The sequence below is a fragment of the Abramis brama genome, assembly GCF_963993115.1.
Source record: "Abramis brama genome assembly, chromosome: 21".
In the NCBI taxonomy this organism is placed as follows: Eukaryota; Metazoa; Chordata; class Actinopteri; order Cypriniformes; family Leuciscidae; genus Abramis; species Abramis brama.
This window is the reverse complement of record NC_139983.1, coordinates 5,425,377-5,445,224: the sequence shown is the minus strand read 5'-3', so window position 1 is coordinate 5,445,224 and position 19,848 is coordinate 5,425,377. Positions and strand designations below refer to the sequence as shown.

Sequence of the window (19,848 nt, the reverse complement as noted above, 5' to 3'; positions counted from 1 at the left end):
TGTGTTTCAGTAGATGTGCTTTGCTTGGCTGTAATCGGGTGTTTCGGTCAGGGTTTCTAAAACTGGCTGTTTGTCAAGGCTGGGACAGAGTCGGACCAGCACTTCCACAACTCTAGATCCAGAAGAGGGTTCCCTTCCTTCCTGGCCCCTTTCACTTCCTGTTTCACTGCTTCCTGTTGCACAATATCGTTGACTCACTTCAGTAGGCGTTATGCAGCAATATAAGCATCACTACCTCATTACATTGTATTTTTTTCAGCGGATGGCATTCAGTTATATATAATATTCTATATATATATATATATATATATATATATATATATATATATATATATATATATATATATATATATATATATAATATAGTTTTTTTTTAAATCAAAAGATACTTTACGTTTTAGTTTGCATTGGAGTATTTTGTAGCACTTTAATTTTAAGATTACTTTAAAACTTTACAAATTTATTAGGCCTATAATATCAAAAGTGGTGTACTTTTTTTTTTTTTTTTTTTGCAAACAAAGTGATGCACTACAGAGGTTTACTGTTAAGATTAAAACATGGAAGAAAAACTGTGGGTAACACTTTATTTTAAGGTGACGTAGTTACATGTACTTAATATAGACCTTATGCGCCAGAGAAACGAGGGCGTCGCCATCTTTAGAATATCGTCTTTTTTAACTTCCGTTTTTGCGGTCGCTCTGTATATTTCTATGGCGTTGCTGTCCAGGAGTAATTCGCTTTTGAAGTGGATTTACTTAATGTAAAGTTAATGAAAGTTATCATGAGGATTGTAATGTTTAAAGCAGATGTCTTAACAAATGTCAGTAGACCGGGAAGATTTTAAAACGAGACGTTCATTCATAATACGCAAGATCGCTGAAATTGATGTCTGTGATGCCTGAAATTGCTTCTTCCTTTTACTGGCTTAAATGCATATTTTAGTTTTCATTCATAAGATGTATTCTCTCTCTCTCTCTCTCTCTCTCTCTCTCTCTCTCTCTCTCTCCTCTCTCTCTCTCTCTCTCTCTCTCTCTCTCTCTCTCTCTCTCTCTCTCTCTCTCTCTCTCTCTCTCTCTCTCTCTCTCTCTCTCTCTCTCTCTCTCTCTCTCTCTCTCTCTCTCTCTCTCTCTCTCTCTCTCTCCTCTCTCTCTCTCTCTCTCTGTAGGTCTTTTGTCTTCCTCTCCAGGTTCTATTTGTAGGAATTAATAAGTGTTTTCCGTTCCTGGAGAGATGATTTAAATAGCTTCTCTCTCAGCCCAGCGCCGCTAATCGGCTCGTTCCTCTCTTCAGCCCGTCTCCTCTCGCTCTCGCTCCTCCTGCTTTCATGTCTCGTCTCTGAGCCGCGTGACTGAGGCAGTGAGAGGCTTGTGTCTGGCAAGCGCTCAACTAATGCTCTTCTAGTGCACTAATGACCTCATTAACACACACACACACACAGAGACAAGCCCCTCTGAATCAGTGCTCATTCAATCACGGACTGTTTAGTAAAGATTTGTTCATTCGTCAACTGAAAACAGCATAGAAGAGGATATCTATTCCTGGATTTCAATTATCAATATTGGTTCATCAAAATGAGAATCGTTTAAAATCAATAAATAAGCATTAGGCTAATGCAGCTTTAGCGATGTGAATTACTTGTACAGCCCTACTTCTGATTTATTAAGCCAAAATTTACAGTAAACTCCATTTTTATGGTAAGATTCTGTGAAGCTGTGTTTTCCACATTGCAGAAATCGTAGTGCTATAGTTAGGAACACTTCGACCTTGAAAAAAATGTCATCCTCCTTTTGTGTCCCTCAGAAAAAGAGTGGCAATTTTGCTTTAGAGCTGCAGGAGTGGTGAGTAACACATCGGTAATGACTGGGGTGTGACGAGACACTTATCTGACGAAACGAGACACGAGATTGGGTTCACGAGAACAAGACAAGACAAGATTTTTGCACAATAATATTTAACAGAAATCCTCAATGACAAAATGAATCACTGGAAAAATAGTCTGCAGGTGCATTTTGAAATGTTTTAACTAATAATCTTGTAATGAATGTCAATTCAGTTCTACTTTATGAGTATGAATTATCAAATGCATTGAAAGACAACAATATACAAGCACTGTAAAAGGTTTTGCCACAAACTCAACTGACTGGCTTTTCTCCAATATGATTTCGAGTCTCTTCAGATCTTACTCTACATGATTTATGAGCTTCCAGAACTTCTGATTGAGGCTGTGTGTGACCTCCTAATTCAACTCCTTTCCACAAATTAAACATAGAAATAAAAAAGTATAAATAACAAAAATAAATAACAGTTTTTTCTTATAGTCATAAGTGCAAACAGAGACCAAAACAGAGACCAGAGCCACAACTACACAGTCCAGAGATGTGTTTGGTATTGGGAGACGGTATTTTATGCAGCATAATTTTTATTGCACGTGTTTTACTTTCACTTTTGTGATCGCACATAGGCTACAAAACGACAGTGGAATGTAATGTTCAAACATATTCTGTTAATTTCACCCTCACGCTCCGCCATGGCAAAATCGCGAGACAGCTTTTCACTCTGAAAAATCACATTTTAGTCTCGCGAGATCTCGTCACACCCCTAGTAATGACAGGATTTTAGTTTTTGGCTGAAATATTTAAGGAGCTGAAACTACCAGAAAGTGCGAGAAAAGCCGTAACTGCCAAACAAAGTCTGAGCGAGCCGTAGATTAGGACACTGAGGAAGTCTTCAGTCAAAGAATTAAAGCCGATCTTAACGTTGAGAAGATACAGTTATTCCTTACTTAACATTTACTCGTAGCCCTATGTACAATACTCAGTGTGAATTCAGTTCAAATAAGCTGTGCTGTGTATTTTTATCCCAACTTTACCCTAAAGGGTTTTTCCTGGGTCAAAAATGGTCTTCGGTGGCGGCGTACGAACACGGTCATCCACACACACACAGTACTTTACCCATGTGACCCTGCGAGCCCAGTACTGACAGTAAATCCAAAATAAATGCAAATAAATAGTGTGTAATATTAACTTATCCTATTTATTCATGAAATAAAAAAATAAGCATTGTCAGGACAGATCATAAAACAAAGTGCTTAGAACTAGGGTTGTGCGATATTGGCAAAAAAATGTATTTCCATATTTTCTGGGATTTTATCGATGACGATAATTAGACAGTATTGAATTTATTGTGGTTTAAACCTTTGCAGGTTCACGACTGCTGTGGACAGATGACATTTTTTGATATTCTTTATATTCTGTGTGGTATTTTTTTTATTTTTTAAATGGATTTTTTTTACCTTTTATGGGCATTTTTACCTTTTGTAAAGCCATTTTTAAACCTAATTAAATGTATGCATCACATTTTGTGTCATTCTTACATGTAATCAATAAATTCTATTAAAATAATAAGACACAATATAAGACGACACAATAGGGCTGTTACCAATCAAATTAAATCAGTACAAAACTCCTCTTTGCAGTGCAGAGGAAACACAGACGCTGCATGTGAAGTGGCATTTAGATGCTTTTACACAGACTGTTTAATGCAGCTCAGAGGGACATCAATGCATTTAACCTGCCGTTACAAATGCAGAAATAATGATTTGATGTTTTAAACATAAAACGTTGAATATTGATATTTTGAAATTATTTAAAAAATGAAAAGCTACTTTAAATGTTAAATTAAAACCGATTCATTCAAACGGCTGATTCATTCGTGAATGAAGGATTTGACTGTCTTAATAAGTGAGTCATTGAATCATTCATTCAAACGATTCATTCATTCTGTAACAAAACACCATCATGTGTTGCTGAGAGACTCAAAACAGTCCTGTGGCTTTTGTTTGAAACTGTTTCTGTTGGCGAAGTAGAGAAAAAACAGGCAATATTGTGTCTAAAATGTAAGTCACTTAATATTAACTTCTTGTTTATTGAACTGTTGTAAAATCAACATCACATTTGAAATCATGCTGATATTTGGAGAAAAAAACAGGCACTCTTCATGTGATATTGATTATCTATAATATTAGTATAACTAATTCTAATTGTATAATTGTATATTAAATAATACAATTATAAAAGACATACAGAGGTATTTCGAGGTATATTATCTCGAATATTGGGGGCATTCGAAATGCATTTTATTAGAGTAACTCACGCAGTGAAAGCGTGCTCTCTAAATGCGCTAGTGCACTAGTCTATAGACTATATCATGTAGTGTATGTGTGCAACTCTCAGGTGTGATTTGTAGAGTGAAGGACATACTGGATAATGTCAGTCACATCATTAAAACAACAATCACGATATTATCATAGACGATATCACACAACCCTACTAAGAAATTTTTTATATTTAAAAATCTCTTAATTTCTATGTAAAAAGCACTGAGTGACTGATTTGAAAAGTTAGTGATAAAATGAACAACAAAGTTACTCATTACTTGGGGGAAAAAGTGGCAGATCTCTTATTTTGCATTTACACTCCTAGTCTTAATGCACAGATCATTTGCCATACAGTATCAGACTGTTTTGTTCCGTCCATTGCTAGTTAACACTGTCGATCGGATTCAATCGCGCATTTAAATACGGTTGTTAATCCAGAAACTTTGCCATGTGTAGTTAGCAGCAAAACACTTGCTTGTGAGTAACAGATGTGGCTTTTTAAACGAATCCATCAATTTAACGGCAGTTAAACATGAAATGTGTGAAAGTGTCTGCTGTGCAGCTAAGCCTGCTCACATGACTCGGTTTACCGTGTGTTTCTGTTTCCCATAGACTCACTCTCTACTGCTTTTCACACACACTCGCATTCGCTTTTATTTCACCCCCTTGACACCAGTCTCACTCTCCCACACACTCCTCAGAGAGACAGAAAGACACAGACAAGAGAATCATGAAGGAAGTAAATGGTGTAAAGCCTGTTCACACTGACAGCCACTCGCAGGGCAAAGCGACCGGATGTATGTCATGATCAAGAGAGTGAAGGAGCTTCAGTCATCATCCAATTATGATATGTAGAGTTATTGTTATCAATGGGCTTGAGTCATGTAACCTTGTATTCCATTGAATTAGCTAATTATGACACCACAATTTTAGATACCAGTGAGATTTCACAATTCTTGTTTCCAATTTTGTTTAAACTACTAGCCTAATAAAGTTCAGTCAAAGTTTGCTGGGTTCCTATGCAGTTTGGAAAAGGTCTAGATAAGTATGGCAAAATATTATTTAGTTTTCTAAAATATAGAATTAATAATTTCTAAAAATAAATGTATGATACAAGCAGAGTGTTTTCATTTAGTGATTTAGTGTATAATGATTGTCGAGCACAAATGAATGAAGTCAAGGCGCACAATTTTATTATGCAAAACTGTTTTGTCTTTTGTCTAATGGGTGTGTGCCACTCAAACCAGCAACAGAGAAAGAAGCAAATGATCATCTCAATCAGACTGGACTTTGCTGTTTGGTGATCGTGCAGCATCAAACCACGATTGTAGATTTAACAAAATCATTTTAACACAAATTAAGGCCAAAACAACAAACAAACACCAACTAACTCCTAACAGAAAATATAAATTCCCTATCAAAAGAAAATAAACTAAATACAATAAATAACCCTATCTCCCTATCTAATGAAAAACAGGAGAAAACAGCTGTAGCCTATATCAGGTTTTTAAGCGTTTAAAGGGGTCATGAACTGCATTTGTTTTCCATGGGTGCACTTATAATGTTAGTATGATTTTTACTTCAAAAATTATTCATTTAGAAATAAAAGGCATTTTTCCTTCCCTGATTTTAGCCTCTGATTTGAACGCTCTGTTTGAAGGGGCGTGTCCGTGTGAGACTTCAGTGTGAACGCCCTCTGCTGTGATTGGCTGTGAGACTTCAGTGTAAACGCCCACTGCTGTGATTGGCTGTGAGACTTCAGTGTAAACGCCCACTGCTGTGATTGGCTGTGAGACTTCAGTGTGAACGCCCTCTGCTGTGATTGGCTGTGAGACTTCAGTGTAAACGCCCACTGCTGTGATTGGCTGTGAGACTTCAGTGTAAACGCCCTCTGCTGTGATTGGCTGTGAGACTTCAGTGTAAACGCCCTCTGCTGTGATTGGCTGTGAGACTTCAGTGTAAACGCCCTCTGCTGTGATTGGCTGTGAGAAAGAAGGTAATGTTATTTTTCGTCCAGTGAGTGACCATGTGCTCTTCTCTCTTCCTCATCTCACTAACGCCAGTGGGCGGGGCCTACGTTGATCTTCTTCTGCAGAGCCGGTCTTTCACCCATCTATGACGTCATAAAGAGGCACGTTCCAGAACGAGTCGTTCGCTGGGCCTGGTAACATTAAAAGCTGATTTTGGACTAACAAGGAAGTTTTCAGTTCTGAAACTTTCAGGATATTCTTATAATATGATGACCTCTTACATGTCAAAACCTTTTTAAGGTTTTTAAGGCCACTTTAAGGTTTCTTCTCATCATGTAAGTGCATGTTATTACTACGAGAAAGCCAATGAAAGAAAAAGTTAAGTTAAAGTTAAGAACTGAACTTGTCTGCTGAATCTGAATCTCATTTATCTCCAGAGTGAGGAGCTGACTGACGAGACGATGGCGGAAAATTTGGTTTCAATGCGAAATGTAAAAGTGCCTATTTTGCAATATTTTGGATTTAAACCCAGTGCTTATAGGGAACCTACAAATTATTAGTTGTGTTTTTCATTAAGAATAATAATGAACCCACCATGTAATCAATTGCCGTCCCCGAATTGGCGCTAATTCGCTGCAAGGACATTCATAACGGTGCGTGTGCACTGGCGTGGAGCGTTTTTAGTTCATTCCTATGGAAGCTCAACTTTCATAAAGAATTGATAGAAAACACTCGCTCTGCTCCGCACCGTTATGAATGGCTGTGCGCATTTTACTTTCTCTTTCGAATCATCGCCCCTTCCCCAGTGATATCGGTATTACCGGTGCTGTCACACGTCGATTAACCGGTGGGAAAATGTCCTCACCGTCACATCCCTAGTAGTCGGTGTTACCGGTGTTACTCAGTGTCCGGCCGTACACCCACTACATCACTTGCCCACCGCTGCGTCCATACAGCACGAGCTGCAGAGTCAGGCGATGAGAGGAAGGAGCCATGACTGATGGCGGAGGATTTGATGTGCAACAGATCCTGACAAATATCTTATCTTGTTAAATGTGCGGTCGCTCCCTATACACGGCGTACACGTGATCACGAAGTGGCATTCAAAAGCATACCCCACACACACACACACACACACACAAAAATGGATTGAAACAGATTGTCCTGTTTTATACGATTTGTCTCTGCCTACATACAGGGATAATGTAAAGCTAGCCATTCATTACCATTGTGCTGACTGACTGCACATTATCCCTTATATAATGCATGGAAAACCGTATCAGAAACGGTCAGCATTCTGAAGGCGTTTGATTTATTCATTGATCTCATTTTTTTTTTCCATCCATTTCATTCCAAACCTCTATTTCTGACTCATTGTGCATTACTGCTGCTGCTTTCCCCTGCAGAATCCTTTCTAGCAACAAGAAAACTGCTTATCTAGTTCGATTGACTTGTACTGGCAGGACAGCCCATTTGAGGTCAAGTTTTCATTACCCAGCCCACCAATAGCAACAGGAATTGACCATGACTAACAGTACGGTGACCTTGTGACCTCCACAGATAGAATCACTGTGGTTGTGAATGGAGCTTAACACGGGAACAGAACGCTCTGAGATCACGAGGGAGAGGGATGTCAGTGTGATGAGGAGTGACAGAGATCTGCGGAGTGGTGTTTTTCATCATGTCTGCTTTCTTCTGCAGTGACAGAGCTTTGCCCGCGGCCTGCATTGCACAAACCATCTGACCCACATACAGACGAGCAGAGAAAAGCTGCTGAAGTCGAAGCGTTACGCAGGATTCTCTCTCCCTCTCCTCCTCTGCACTGCTTTCTTCTGGTGTTCTCACAGCTTCTGTCCTCTGAAAGTGGATGAACTCATTGGCACTGGCCTGGCTGTTTGATGACACACACACACACACACACTAATCTCTTCTGCTTATTAACATTTTTCCGTTTTCTTCTGCTACTCTGTATTTTCCCATTGGGAAAGATTATTTGTCCAAGGACAAAAGGATTTTCTTTATCCAGTGACAACTCAGTGACCAATAAGATGCACCTTTCAGGAGCCTCTGCTAAAAAGCGTCTTCTTTTTTTCACTCAAAAGTGTCTCTAAACACACTAGCGTTCAAAAGTTTACGGTCAGTAAGATTTCTTTTGTGTGTGTCTTTTGAAATAAGTCTCTTCTGCTCACCTAGGCTGCATTTATTTGATCAAAAATACAGTAAAATAGTAATATTTTGATTTATATTATTAGAATTTACTATAACTGTTTTCTAGTGTGTTGTAAACTGTAATTTATTCCTGTGATCAAAGCTGCATTTTCAGCATCATTACTCCAGTCTTCAGTGTCACATGATCCTTCAGAAATCACTCTAATATGATGATTTGCTGCTCAAGAAACATTTCTGATCAGTATCAACATTGAAAACAGTTGTGATGCTTCATATTTTTGTGGAAACCTAATTATTTGATGAATAAATGTGTCAGCATTTATTTGGGGTAAAACATTTTGTAACACTTTGTAACGTTGTCTTTACCGGCTCACGGTTTCAGAGAAGGTCAGCATCAATGAATATTGCGTAGCCTATTTATGCCAAACGATTGATTATTATATTCTGTTGATGACTCATTACAACTTCATGGTGTTTACATTATATTGTGTGTAAGAGTGCATATTTTATCTCGCTCATCTTTTCAAATGAGCAGCTGGAAGTAGTAAAGTATAGACATTACAAAATAAGAGTCCTGGTGTATTTAATCAGGCTTGTTTATAATAAAAGTTTTGCCGTAGGCATTTTTGTCCTGGTAGTAGTTGGTGTTTTGGTTACACAGTAAACCGTATTGCTTTGTTATCACAGGAAGGAAAGACTAAACATAATTTGAATTATTCAATAGATTTTTACTAGTATCAGCACAACAATCTTTATTACATGCATATATTTGCACACACTCACAGTTTAAAGAAGGCCAATACATATTTACATAATATTTAAATACAGTTTGAAGCAGAAATGTTTAAATAATACATTTAATTACTATACATTTTTATTTTTATTCAAATAAATTTAATTTTGCATCCATTATTTGATACATTTTCATTCTAAAGTTTTTCTAATGTGCTCCTAAATTGCTTAACTTCCTTGGGGAAAAAGAAAGTTAAACCTACTAACTAACTAACTATATACATACACACACATACACATACACATAATCAGGAATAACACTTTCAGTTGGGAACCTGTGTGTGTGTGTGTGTGTGTGTGGTGTTTGTTTCTATTGCTCACACATCACAGGCAAGCAGGGCTTGGCACTGGTGTCTTATGCTAATGTGCTATTGTGTTTTCCTCCTTGCAAGACAAGCTGTTACTTACTGCCTGTACGTGTGTGTGAGTGTGTGAGTGTGTGCTCCTCTAGCTCATTCAAATGAGTGTCACGTTATGCTGTTGAAATCTGATCTTCTGTGGACTGTACAGGGAAATGAAGCTTCTCCCTGTTTCTCTGTTGCTCTTTGTAGAAGTTTCAGTGGCGTAGAGTCTTCTGTGTGAGTCTGTCTGCTGTCTGGCTCTGATGTGACTCATCACTGCGTGTGTGTGTGTGTGCGCGTGTGTGTGCTGGTGCATTCACTGTTGACACCGCACAGATCTTGTTTAATTTTGGTGTTAGCGAGAGAGAAATATTATGTGTGTGATACGAAGGCATAGCAGTTTAAAATTCCTTGCTCCTATGCAGCTGCAAACCTCACTAGCACATCTCCTTTTGTTTTCAGAACACATGATTAATATTTAGTAGATATCGGCATAAAAAAATCCATTTCAGAACAACAATTCAGTACCAAGTGGATGCTAAAATTTTAATGGAACATTGCCAGTCTTCACTATATCTATATCTATATTGATATTGCTAATAATGACATCAATGTCAATGTCATCACTGTACTTTCACTGGCACTGGTATTGACTGCTGAAGTTTTGGCACTATGACAACCATTGTATTTGTAGCAAGTAAAAAAAATTTTTTTTTTATTTTTTTATTTTTTGCATGCTTTTTCCAATCATTTAGACATTTTTAGTTATTAATGGACCAGGTGTGAAGCTGATATGAGTCTGTCTCTGTGGGACTAGTCATCTGTGTGAACGTCTCTGTCTGTCTCTGTCTGCAGGAGGAGGCTGAGCGATGAATAAGCTACGGCAGAGCTTCCGGCGAAAGAAAGACGTTTACGTGCCCGAGTCCAGCCGGCCGCACCAGTGGCAGACAGACGAGGAGGCCGTGCGCGGGGGCAAATGCAGCTTTGCTGTGAAGGTAATGAACACACACACACACACACACACACACACACACACCTGTGCTCAACCACCTGCAGCTGTCAATCGTTTTCATGCTGTTCATGCTCGAGATTACTAGAGCTTTGAGACACTTGTTGTCTGCTACTGTTCTGCTTGTCTGAACACTCGTCTCTGAACTATTTTTGGAAAATAATATGCTGTATTTCACACCATTTTTCTAAGTAAGTGTTCTTCTGTGCTCTTTACGGCTCACATATGAAGAACCTTAGCTTTAAATATTTTCATGTACAAACATTTTACATTTTCTAAGACATTCTTTGACATTCTGTAAAAATAATAAGTAAATTACTAGGGCTGTCAATATTAATGCGTTAATGCATGCGATAATTTTTTTCAGTTTAATGCGTTACAAATATTTATTCTGTCATTCTTTGGCTAGCTTTACATTATACAGTATGATCACGCTCTTATTCATGTAAATGCTTTTAAACTATTCAAGCGCGATAAGACACAAAAGACACGTCTGTGAATCTCCTGTCTGTGTGACACACACACACACACACACTCGTGTGCACAGAAAGTCGCTTCAGGCAGTGCTTGAACGACAAAAACACTCAAAATTATGTTTTGTCGAGTATCCTCGCAAGCACAGTCTTAAATGTGTTAAATGAACGTAAAGAGTTGTGAGGAAATGTGTATCAGATGCGCGTGATGTGCGTCAGGTCTTAAAGTGACCGCAGCCTAATAAACCTGCTGTCACTTAATGTTAATGTCTGTCTGTCATTAATGTTAATCAGACAACAACTGAAAAAGAGAAAATCACTCACTGCTCTTGACTGAATAACTTTTGTAGCTTTAAAGGAGAACTCCGGTCAATTTTAACATTGAGCTAATTTTTTTGTAAATTTGGAGTGCTGTCAATACAGAGAACAACGACAAAAATCGGTGTTGCCTACACCGTGTTATCCTCTTTTTAAAATTTGCACCCTGTTGACTTAAATGGGGCAAGTTTTAAACCTGCTTTTAGCCTCTTAACGTCCTTGATGTGTCATTACAAGTGCACAGCCATGTGAGTGATTCCTTCAGAGTGAACACGGGTGAATCTGACTGCAGTAGATGTGAAAGATATGAATAAAAATGATGTTAATTCGGCCAGCGCTCATACCTGTATTTACTTACTGTTTTCGGGCGAAGTCCACAGTAGTCGATTGTCGAGTTCACGTGTGTGATCCACTGTTGCTTAGTTAACTATGATCACGCACGTGAACTCGACAATCGACTACTGTGGACTTCAACGATAACACGGTGTAGGCAACACCGATTTTTGTCGTTGTTCTCCGTATTGACAGCACTCCAAATTTACAAAAAAATGAGCTCAATGTTAAAATTGACCAGAGTTCTCCTTTAATAAGGATTAATCTATATTTAAGTTTTAAACATTTAACCACAATCCCACTGAGAGAGCAAACTGAAATCAAAGACGAGTGCATGGCTCCAGATTATGACTGATTTTCCCTTTAGATGTGATTTTTCACCTCTGTTTTTAGGCTGGTTTATTATTGTACCATAAGGTCTCAGTAAATCGGTGGCCTCTGGCGGGAGTGTGTGTGTGTGTCTGTGTTCTGTTGTCATGTCCTAGTTTCACTTTCATCATCTGAGCTCTTATTTCTCCACCTGCTGATCATAAATATACTCCATACAGCTCAGTGTGGGTGTGTGTGAGTGTGTATAAAGCAGTGAGTCAGTGTTTTTTATGGCTTATGCTTTTGTTCATTTGAGGTGCCTTTTCAGGAGAATGACATCCAGTGAATTGGTTGTTTAGGTGCATTTTGGAGTCCTTCTTAAAGGAATAGTTCACCCAAAAATGGAAATGACCTGATTATTTACATGCCGTCCTAGATGTATATTACTTTCTTTCATCAACCGAATAGAAATTAAGGTTTTGGAGGAAAACAAACGATTTTTGTAATTCTCAGATTAGTTTATGATGAAATTGTGTAGTTTTGCACATCCTTAGCATTAATCAGTTCATATTGATGAATAGATCTGCATTAAAAGCAGATGGAGGCAAAGCTGAGGGAAACAGTCGCTCGGTTCTGAGCTCATGCACAGATTAGCGGTGCATTTTTCTCAGTTTTACAAGCCGCTGAAAATGTCAATGGAAATCTAATAAACAATAACCCCAGGATGTGTGTTGTAAACCATTGAAAAGAATTCCATTAATTCTAAGTTAAAGGATTTTATAGAATAGAATAAATTAATTCTAACTTAATGTATATCTTAAATATTATTAATAATATTATAATTTGCAACTGGAAAATTAAGTTGTAGGATATTATGATTTTGTGACATTTTTGTGATTAATCACGTCACCCCTCTCCCAAATATCTCATTCTCAATACTGTAGTGCAGCTGCTGTTTACAAATATACTGTACAATTTAAACAATATTTTATCATGTTCTGTGACGTCTGTTTGACGTATGACGTGGATGTCTTTGTTTTTGTCACATGTCTTATTCTGTCCGGACTCTGCGTGGACCGGAGCAAGTTTCTGATACCTGGCTATTAACACACACGTGTTTGAAAGCGTCTGATGATGATGACCTGTTCACATAAAGGTTCGGTTGTGTTGAGGACACACTTCTGACTGCCCGAGAACACGAGCTCTATGAATAACTGTGCCCATTTCCCAGCTAAATTACTGCTCTGTTCTTTACAGGCCATGGAAAACGGCTGTTCTCGTGGTTATAGACAGCTGGTTTTCTCATTCGTCCTCAATAACTGGTTCAGAGTCATGTTATAAGTAGGGATGTGTGCAACAACTAATTTCATTAACGTTTTTAAAGGAAATATTGCAAACGACTCGTTGACTAGTGTAACCCACCCTAGTGATAACTCCTCTTCGTCATTACGTCATTCGTCATCACTATGACACACCCCTTACGGCTTTTGTTCACACAGGGCTCGTTCCGGGACTGATCCCGGCAATGTTACTGGGTCCCCATCCCGGCATCGATCCCGGGACATGTTTGCGTTCAGACAGAAGGCTCTCTAGCAATTTTACGGCAAATTCCCGGGATCAGCGCGCTGTGTGAAAGGGGCTTATATGCGTTCTGTTTGAGATAGACTACTTAATCTATGAACAGTCAAATCTTATACTGTCTGAATGCCACTAAAAATAATAATAATAATTCATTACATTTATATAGCATTTTTCTCTGCACTCAAAGCGCTTTACATAGAAGGGGGAATCTCCTCAACCACAATCAATGTTCAGCATCACCTGGATGATGCGACGGCAGCCATATTGTGCCAGAACGCCCACCACACACAGCTTACTGGTGGAGAGACAGAGTGATGAAGCCAATGAGTATATATGGGGATGATTAGGGGGCCAGAGGCCACTGGGCAAATTTAGGTTACACCCCTACTCTTTTTCGAAAGACATCCTGGGAGTTTTTGTGACCACAGAGAGTCAGGACCTCGGTTTAATGTCTCATCCGAAGGACGGAAAATAGATGCATTCCTCACATACCCGATCATTGTATATTAAACTTGAGCGTTCACTTAAGCAACGTTGGCCATTATAGACATATTTATTCAAATCAACTGAGTCAATATAGGACCAATAAGTTAAAACCCAATAGCCTATTATAAACAGATTTCCTCAACCACTTGTGTGTCCGGGTTTGAATGTCCTTCTCCTGTACGAAAAGCTTCTGTACACTTATCGGCGGCAAAATCGCAAAAAAAAAAAAAAAAACTTGTCGTGTACTGACAACTACATTTAACCGTATTCTCTTTGTTAGGATGCTGATATAACAACTGTTCAAGTAAGTTTCATTCATAATATTTCTCCTTTAATCTGACATCAGATTTCATAATGTATTGCCCTCATAACCGATAGTATAACAAGCCTATAAGCAAGCTTAATACTTGTTTGACATGACAGAAGAAAGCGGAAAGGTAAAACCTGAGGTACAATGAAATGTATTTGTTTTCCACTCCAGATATACACTTTTTTTAAATAATATATTAATTCTGAAATGTAACATTAACATGACTTATTTAAACAATAGCATTTGTAAAATTATAAAGCAAAACATTAAATGTGCAAAAGAAAAAGATAAACAACTAGTATTTCCAAGACGACTAGCAGCAGCAGTCTCGTTTAATCGACTAGTCGGATACTCACACATCCCTTTTTTTTTCCTCCTCGAGTTTGAGCAGCATATTCTCCATATTCTCCATATTCATGTATCAGACTACATGAGCAATAAAAGCCTGATGTATCAAATATGATACTTAAAAAAAAAAAAAAAAAAAAGTGAAAGATATGCAAAATTTGTCTAAATTTTTAATACATTGTTCCATTATTAAGTATTTTTTTCGTATGTCAAGCTTTAACAGGGTTCATGAGCAGGTGCACACCTCTAGCTGTGCTTCTTCTGATGTCACACACTGACAATAGCCAAGCAGCTCCTGTGTGTTTGACTAGGGAAGGGGAAGGACTTCCTCTCAGCACAATGGCTGTCCGCCTCAGCCTGACCTCAGACACCCCGGTCACGCTTGTGGGCGAGACGCAGGGAAGTCTTCTACGAGAGGGGTCTGTCGTGGGCTAATGTTTCCGCACATTGAGTGTCAGTTTGACACCGCTCCCGTGGTTCAGGCAGGATTAGATGGGTCTATGTGACCTCCTCCTGGTGGAACCATAGACTGTAAAAAAAGATGGACCACGCCCCTTCACTCTCTTCCATTGATGAAAAGTGAAGTCACCAAAATCCTAATATGGCGCTGACATCTTGTGCAGATTTGGGACCTGATTCTGCGCAGTAGTGAACGTGTCAAACGAGTCGCGATATCAAGGTCCCGCCCTCACTCCCGTAGAAACGGTCACTACAAAGTTTACTGTGTGAAATAAACAGTTATGGACATGTAGAAATTAAAGTTAAAGTTCCAATCTCCTCCCGAAAATCCCCAAAAAAGTCTGTTGGTGCCTCGGTGACTACTTCGTTTAGAGAAGCTGTCAATCATGACGTCACATTCCTGTTTTTATAACATCAAATAACTAAGACCAAACTTATTTCAAAAAACGAACACTTAAACTTAAAATAGCGCGATTAAAAACAACATAAAATGACAGAAAACATCTTTGGAAAAAATTTGAAGTGTAATTTAATTGTTTAGTTTCCATCACATCCCATTAGACTTCATGGGGAGGGCGGGGCTTATGGCCTATACTGGGACCAGCCACCGGGGGGCGATCGAGACACTTTGGCTTCACTTTTCAGGACTTGTTTGGAACAGTAAAGACTGAGTTACACATTTTGAAAGCTAAACTACTGTTTCTCTGTGTGTGTCTAGTATCTGGGGCACGTGGAGGTCGATGAGTCTCGTGGAATGCACATCTGTGAAGAAGCCGTCAAGAGATTGAAGACGGTAGGTGTACGAACACACACAGATCTTCAGTCAGAAACACAAGACTTCCTTCATCTCCTGTTCATCAACTTAACAATCTCCTCAGTCCATGTCTGCTCTACTCCAATCACATCACGTCTCTTATCCTGCAGTCGACACCAAGTGATCTATTTAAAGTGTGTCTGTCCTCTTCTGCTGTTCTCTCCCCCTTCTGTCAGTCTCGCTCATGTTATCATCGACAGTTAAAAAATGTTCCAGGTTTAAAACAAGTCGACCTCAAATGTCTGCATTTGTGTCATAATGTCGATTAACTCGTCACTTAACAAAAGCTACATTTACAATAGGCACTTTAATGGAAGTACTGTACTGTAGATAAGAGCAGATAATAAATGTTAAAGTCCCCCTGTGTTTAAAAATCCAGCTTTTAATGTTGTTTATATGTCTATGTGGTGTTTTTAATATGCTTTAAGACAAACCATGTGTAAATTCATAAGTCGACACCATTGCTGAGTATTTCCTCCTTAAAACTGCAGTGAACCAAAGACAGTCTCAAAAACACGCTTTGAAATCGCTGGTGTTTCTGACGTCACAAACTACCTTGTAACCAATCAGATCAACGTGTGATCGTCAACCAGTGGATCTCTGAGCTGAGTGAGTGAGTGGAGGCGGGGCTCATTTGCATATTCATAGAACCGCACATACTAAATAATAATATACAATTATTGACTACAGTCTAGAGGGGGACTTTAAAATAAACATTATTTAAGACAAGTATATCTGCAAGAATTAAACATTATTCATGTTAAGACTAGTGTGAAACAATTGCTTAGTTTTTAAGTTTTTAAATCATTAAAAAAAGTATTACTTTGATTCAGTAAGGATGAATTAAATAGATAAGTGACAATAGACTTTTACATAGTTGCGAAAATATTCTTTTTAAATGATCTTTTGAAAATTCGATAACCTTTTTCACAAAAATCAACATTGATAATAATCAGAAATTTTCTTGAACATAAAATCAGCATATTAGAGTGATTTCTGAAGGATCATGTGACACTGAAGACTGGAGTAATGATGCTGAAAATTCAGTTTTGATCACAGGAATAAATGTACATTTTAAAGTATATTTTTTGTTTGACCATTATTTTAAATTGTAATAATATTTCACAATTACTGTTTTTACTGTATTTTTTCTCTTAAATAAATGCAGTTGGTGAGCAGAAGAGACTTTAAAACAAAAACATTGAAACATCTTACTGACCCCAAACTTTTCTTGTATATATAAATTTTTAGCCAATAATCGTACAGTAAAGTAATCGCTGTAAAGCCCTGTATCGCTCTCCCAAACCGTCAGAATCATCTGCATTTCCACTGGCTTGACTGCTGAGCGACGGTGTTGCATTACCTCATAACCTGCCCACAAACCTGTCACAATAGTCTTTGTTTACGAGTTTTTCCAGTTTTGATAACATACTTAACATTCAAAACAGTTCAGTTTAGCATTAGTGTCATCATGAGCGTCACATTTGCAAAATAAAATAATTTAATTTCAGACTGACTGAAAAAAGTAGGGCTGAAGTAGCTTGCCAGCACAACAAAAACAGGAAGCTGCTGCCAGTGTACGGCATTGTTGATTTGAATGGGAGTGATTGTGGTTTTGTGACTTGTTTTGTAAACACATTATCCCGAATGCTTCCACATTGGGCACCAGCTCCAGCACCGAGTCAGCAGAACAGGTATCTTATGGTTTCCCCAAACCGCAGCACGTAAGCACACAATCCACCAGGAGAAGGACAGGCGTGAGTTTCCGGTCTCGGCAGCGTCCAGCGGAAGACATTCCATTCCTCAGGGAAAGGAAATCCACTGTGTGTCTATTTCCCACATTGACAAGGCCTCAGACGCCTCCACCCAGGTTAAGCTCAGGGGAAAATAGTTGTGATGTTTGTCACTTTCCACCTGACGGCTTGCTCTGAGTAATTGCGAATCTTCTCAGTCTGACCTTCTGTTTAATCACATTTCACATTAGTGCTTCAGGTCGGAGGATGAGGGCTGCTTGTCGAGGGCCATCCTTTTCTGTGAGGTTTAATTGAGGAAGTGGCTATAGAACTAGTCTCTTTCTCACACTCTTTGAATGCTTTTTTTTTTTCTTACATTTAATTTCACGAAGTCTGTCAAAGAAAAGATCTTGCTTTTTTCAATGCGGTCAATAGAAATGAAGGTTCAGAGTTCACAGATGTCTGCATGCTCTGTGAATAAACTCCCACTCGTCTGGGAATTCTGGCATAGTCTCTCATACGGCTGCTTTCACAGAGAGTAAAAAAAGGAAGAGTTCAACTAGGAATGAAAATTGTCATTTACTCTACTCATGTTTTTAAAATCCCCATATTCTGACTAAAATTGCTAAATGAAAGGTTCAGTAAGCTTTTCTAAAAAAAAGCTGTTGAAAGTGGATCGGAGTGAGCACCACAACACACTTGTGGCCAATCAGCAGTAGGAGGCGTGTCCACTCATAATGGGGGAGGAGAGAGAGTAAGCCAATCAGCAGTAGGGGGTGTGTCCACTCATGATGGGGGAGGAGAGAGAGTGAGCCAGTCAGCAGTAGGGGGTGTGTCCACTCATGATGGGGGAGGAGAGAGAGTGAGCCAATCAGCAGTAGGGGGTGTGTCCACTCATGATGGGGGAGGAGAGAGAGTGAGCCAGTCAGCAGTAGGGGGTGTGTCCACTCATGATGGGGGAGGAGAGAGAGTGAGCCAATCAGAAGTAGGGGGTGTGTCCACACATGATGGGAGAGGAGGGAAAGTGAGCCAATCAGCAGTAGAGGGCTTGTCCACTCATGATGGGAGAGAAGGGAGAGTAAGCCAGTCAGCAGTAGGGGGCGTGTCCACTCATGATGGGGGAGGATAAAGAGTGAGCCAATCAGCAGTAGGGGGTGTGTCCACTCATGATGGGGGAGGAGAGAGTGAGCCAATCAGCAGTAGGGTCGTGTCCACTCATGATGGGGGAGGAGAAAGAGTGAGCCAATCAGCAGTTGGGGGCGTGTCCACTCATGATGGGGGAGGAGGGAGAGTGAGCCTATCAGCAGTAGGGGGTGTGTCCACTCATGGTGAGGGAGGAGGGAGAGTGAGCCTATCAGCAGTAGGGGGCGTGTCCACTCATGATGGGGGAGGAGGGAGAGGGAGAGTGAGAGTGAGCCAGTCAGCAGTAGGGGGCGTGTCCACTCATGATGGGGGAGGAGGGAGAGGGAGAGTGAGCCAGTCAGCAGTAGGGGGTGTGTCCACTCATGATGGGGGAGGAGGGAGAGGGAGAGTGAGCCAGTCAGCAGTAGGGGGCGTGTCCACTCATGAGAGAGTGAGCAAGAGGACGATTTGAAGAGAGATGGCTGAGAGACATTACAAAAGAGAAAAGTTCAGAGGAATATCACTGAGAAGGATTATGATCAGACGCGAGCTTTAGAACCCAAGAGCTTTAATTTTTCATTTTCAAACTTTAAATTGAAAAACCGCAGGGAGCTCTGAAAGCTTTTTTTTTTTTTTTTGAATAAGCACTTCTCATTACAAGTATGTGATGATGTTTGGTGCATGTTTTGTTCTTAAATGCTTGTTGAAGTGACTCAAACTCAGAGCAGATGCAGAAATTGAGTTAGTGTGGAACCGAGTCGCTCTGAGACGCTGAAAACACCAGCGGGTCATGAACTGCTCGCGTGCAAATGAACACAGTGCAGCGCTTCACTATGAAATACGCAACACATAAATTTTTATAATTTAATCACAGCCTTTGCAAGCACCATATTGCCATTTCGGTTTAATTTCAAATAATCTTGCAGCCCTAGTCTGAGTGTTATGCCTGTTAACATAACACAAGATTTAAAGAGGCAGCTAGACAGCCCAAACCTTATTATCTCCACAACTAATCAACACTAATTAAGTTACCATCACTGTAACCCGGAGCACAAAATCAAGTGGCTTTAAAAGGAGAAGTGGCAGGATCTCTGTGAGTGTGAGTGTGAGTGTGTGTGTGTGTAA

General features: G+C 39.3%; 1 protein-coding gene across 4 annotated transcripts in view; it reads left to right on the top strand.

The window, feature by feature from the left end:
• Window positions 1-19,848, top strand: part of numb (NUMB endocytic adaptor protein) — a 68,381-nt gene that overhangs the window by 23,027 nt on the left and 25,506 nt on the right. For all 4 annotated transcript variants that reach the window (XM_084096244.1, XM_084096245.1, XM_084096242.1 and 1 more), the window contains exons 2-3: window positions 10,284-10,423; window positions 15,773-15,847. In XM_084096244.1, coding sequence (XP_083952370.1) covers window positions 10,298-10,423; window positions 15,773-15,847 — 201 coding nt within the window. In that variant the 5' untranslated portion in view covers window positions 10,284-10,297. The remainder of the gene's footprint in view (window positions 1-10,283; window positions 10,424-15,772; window positions 15,848-19,848) is intronic.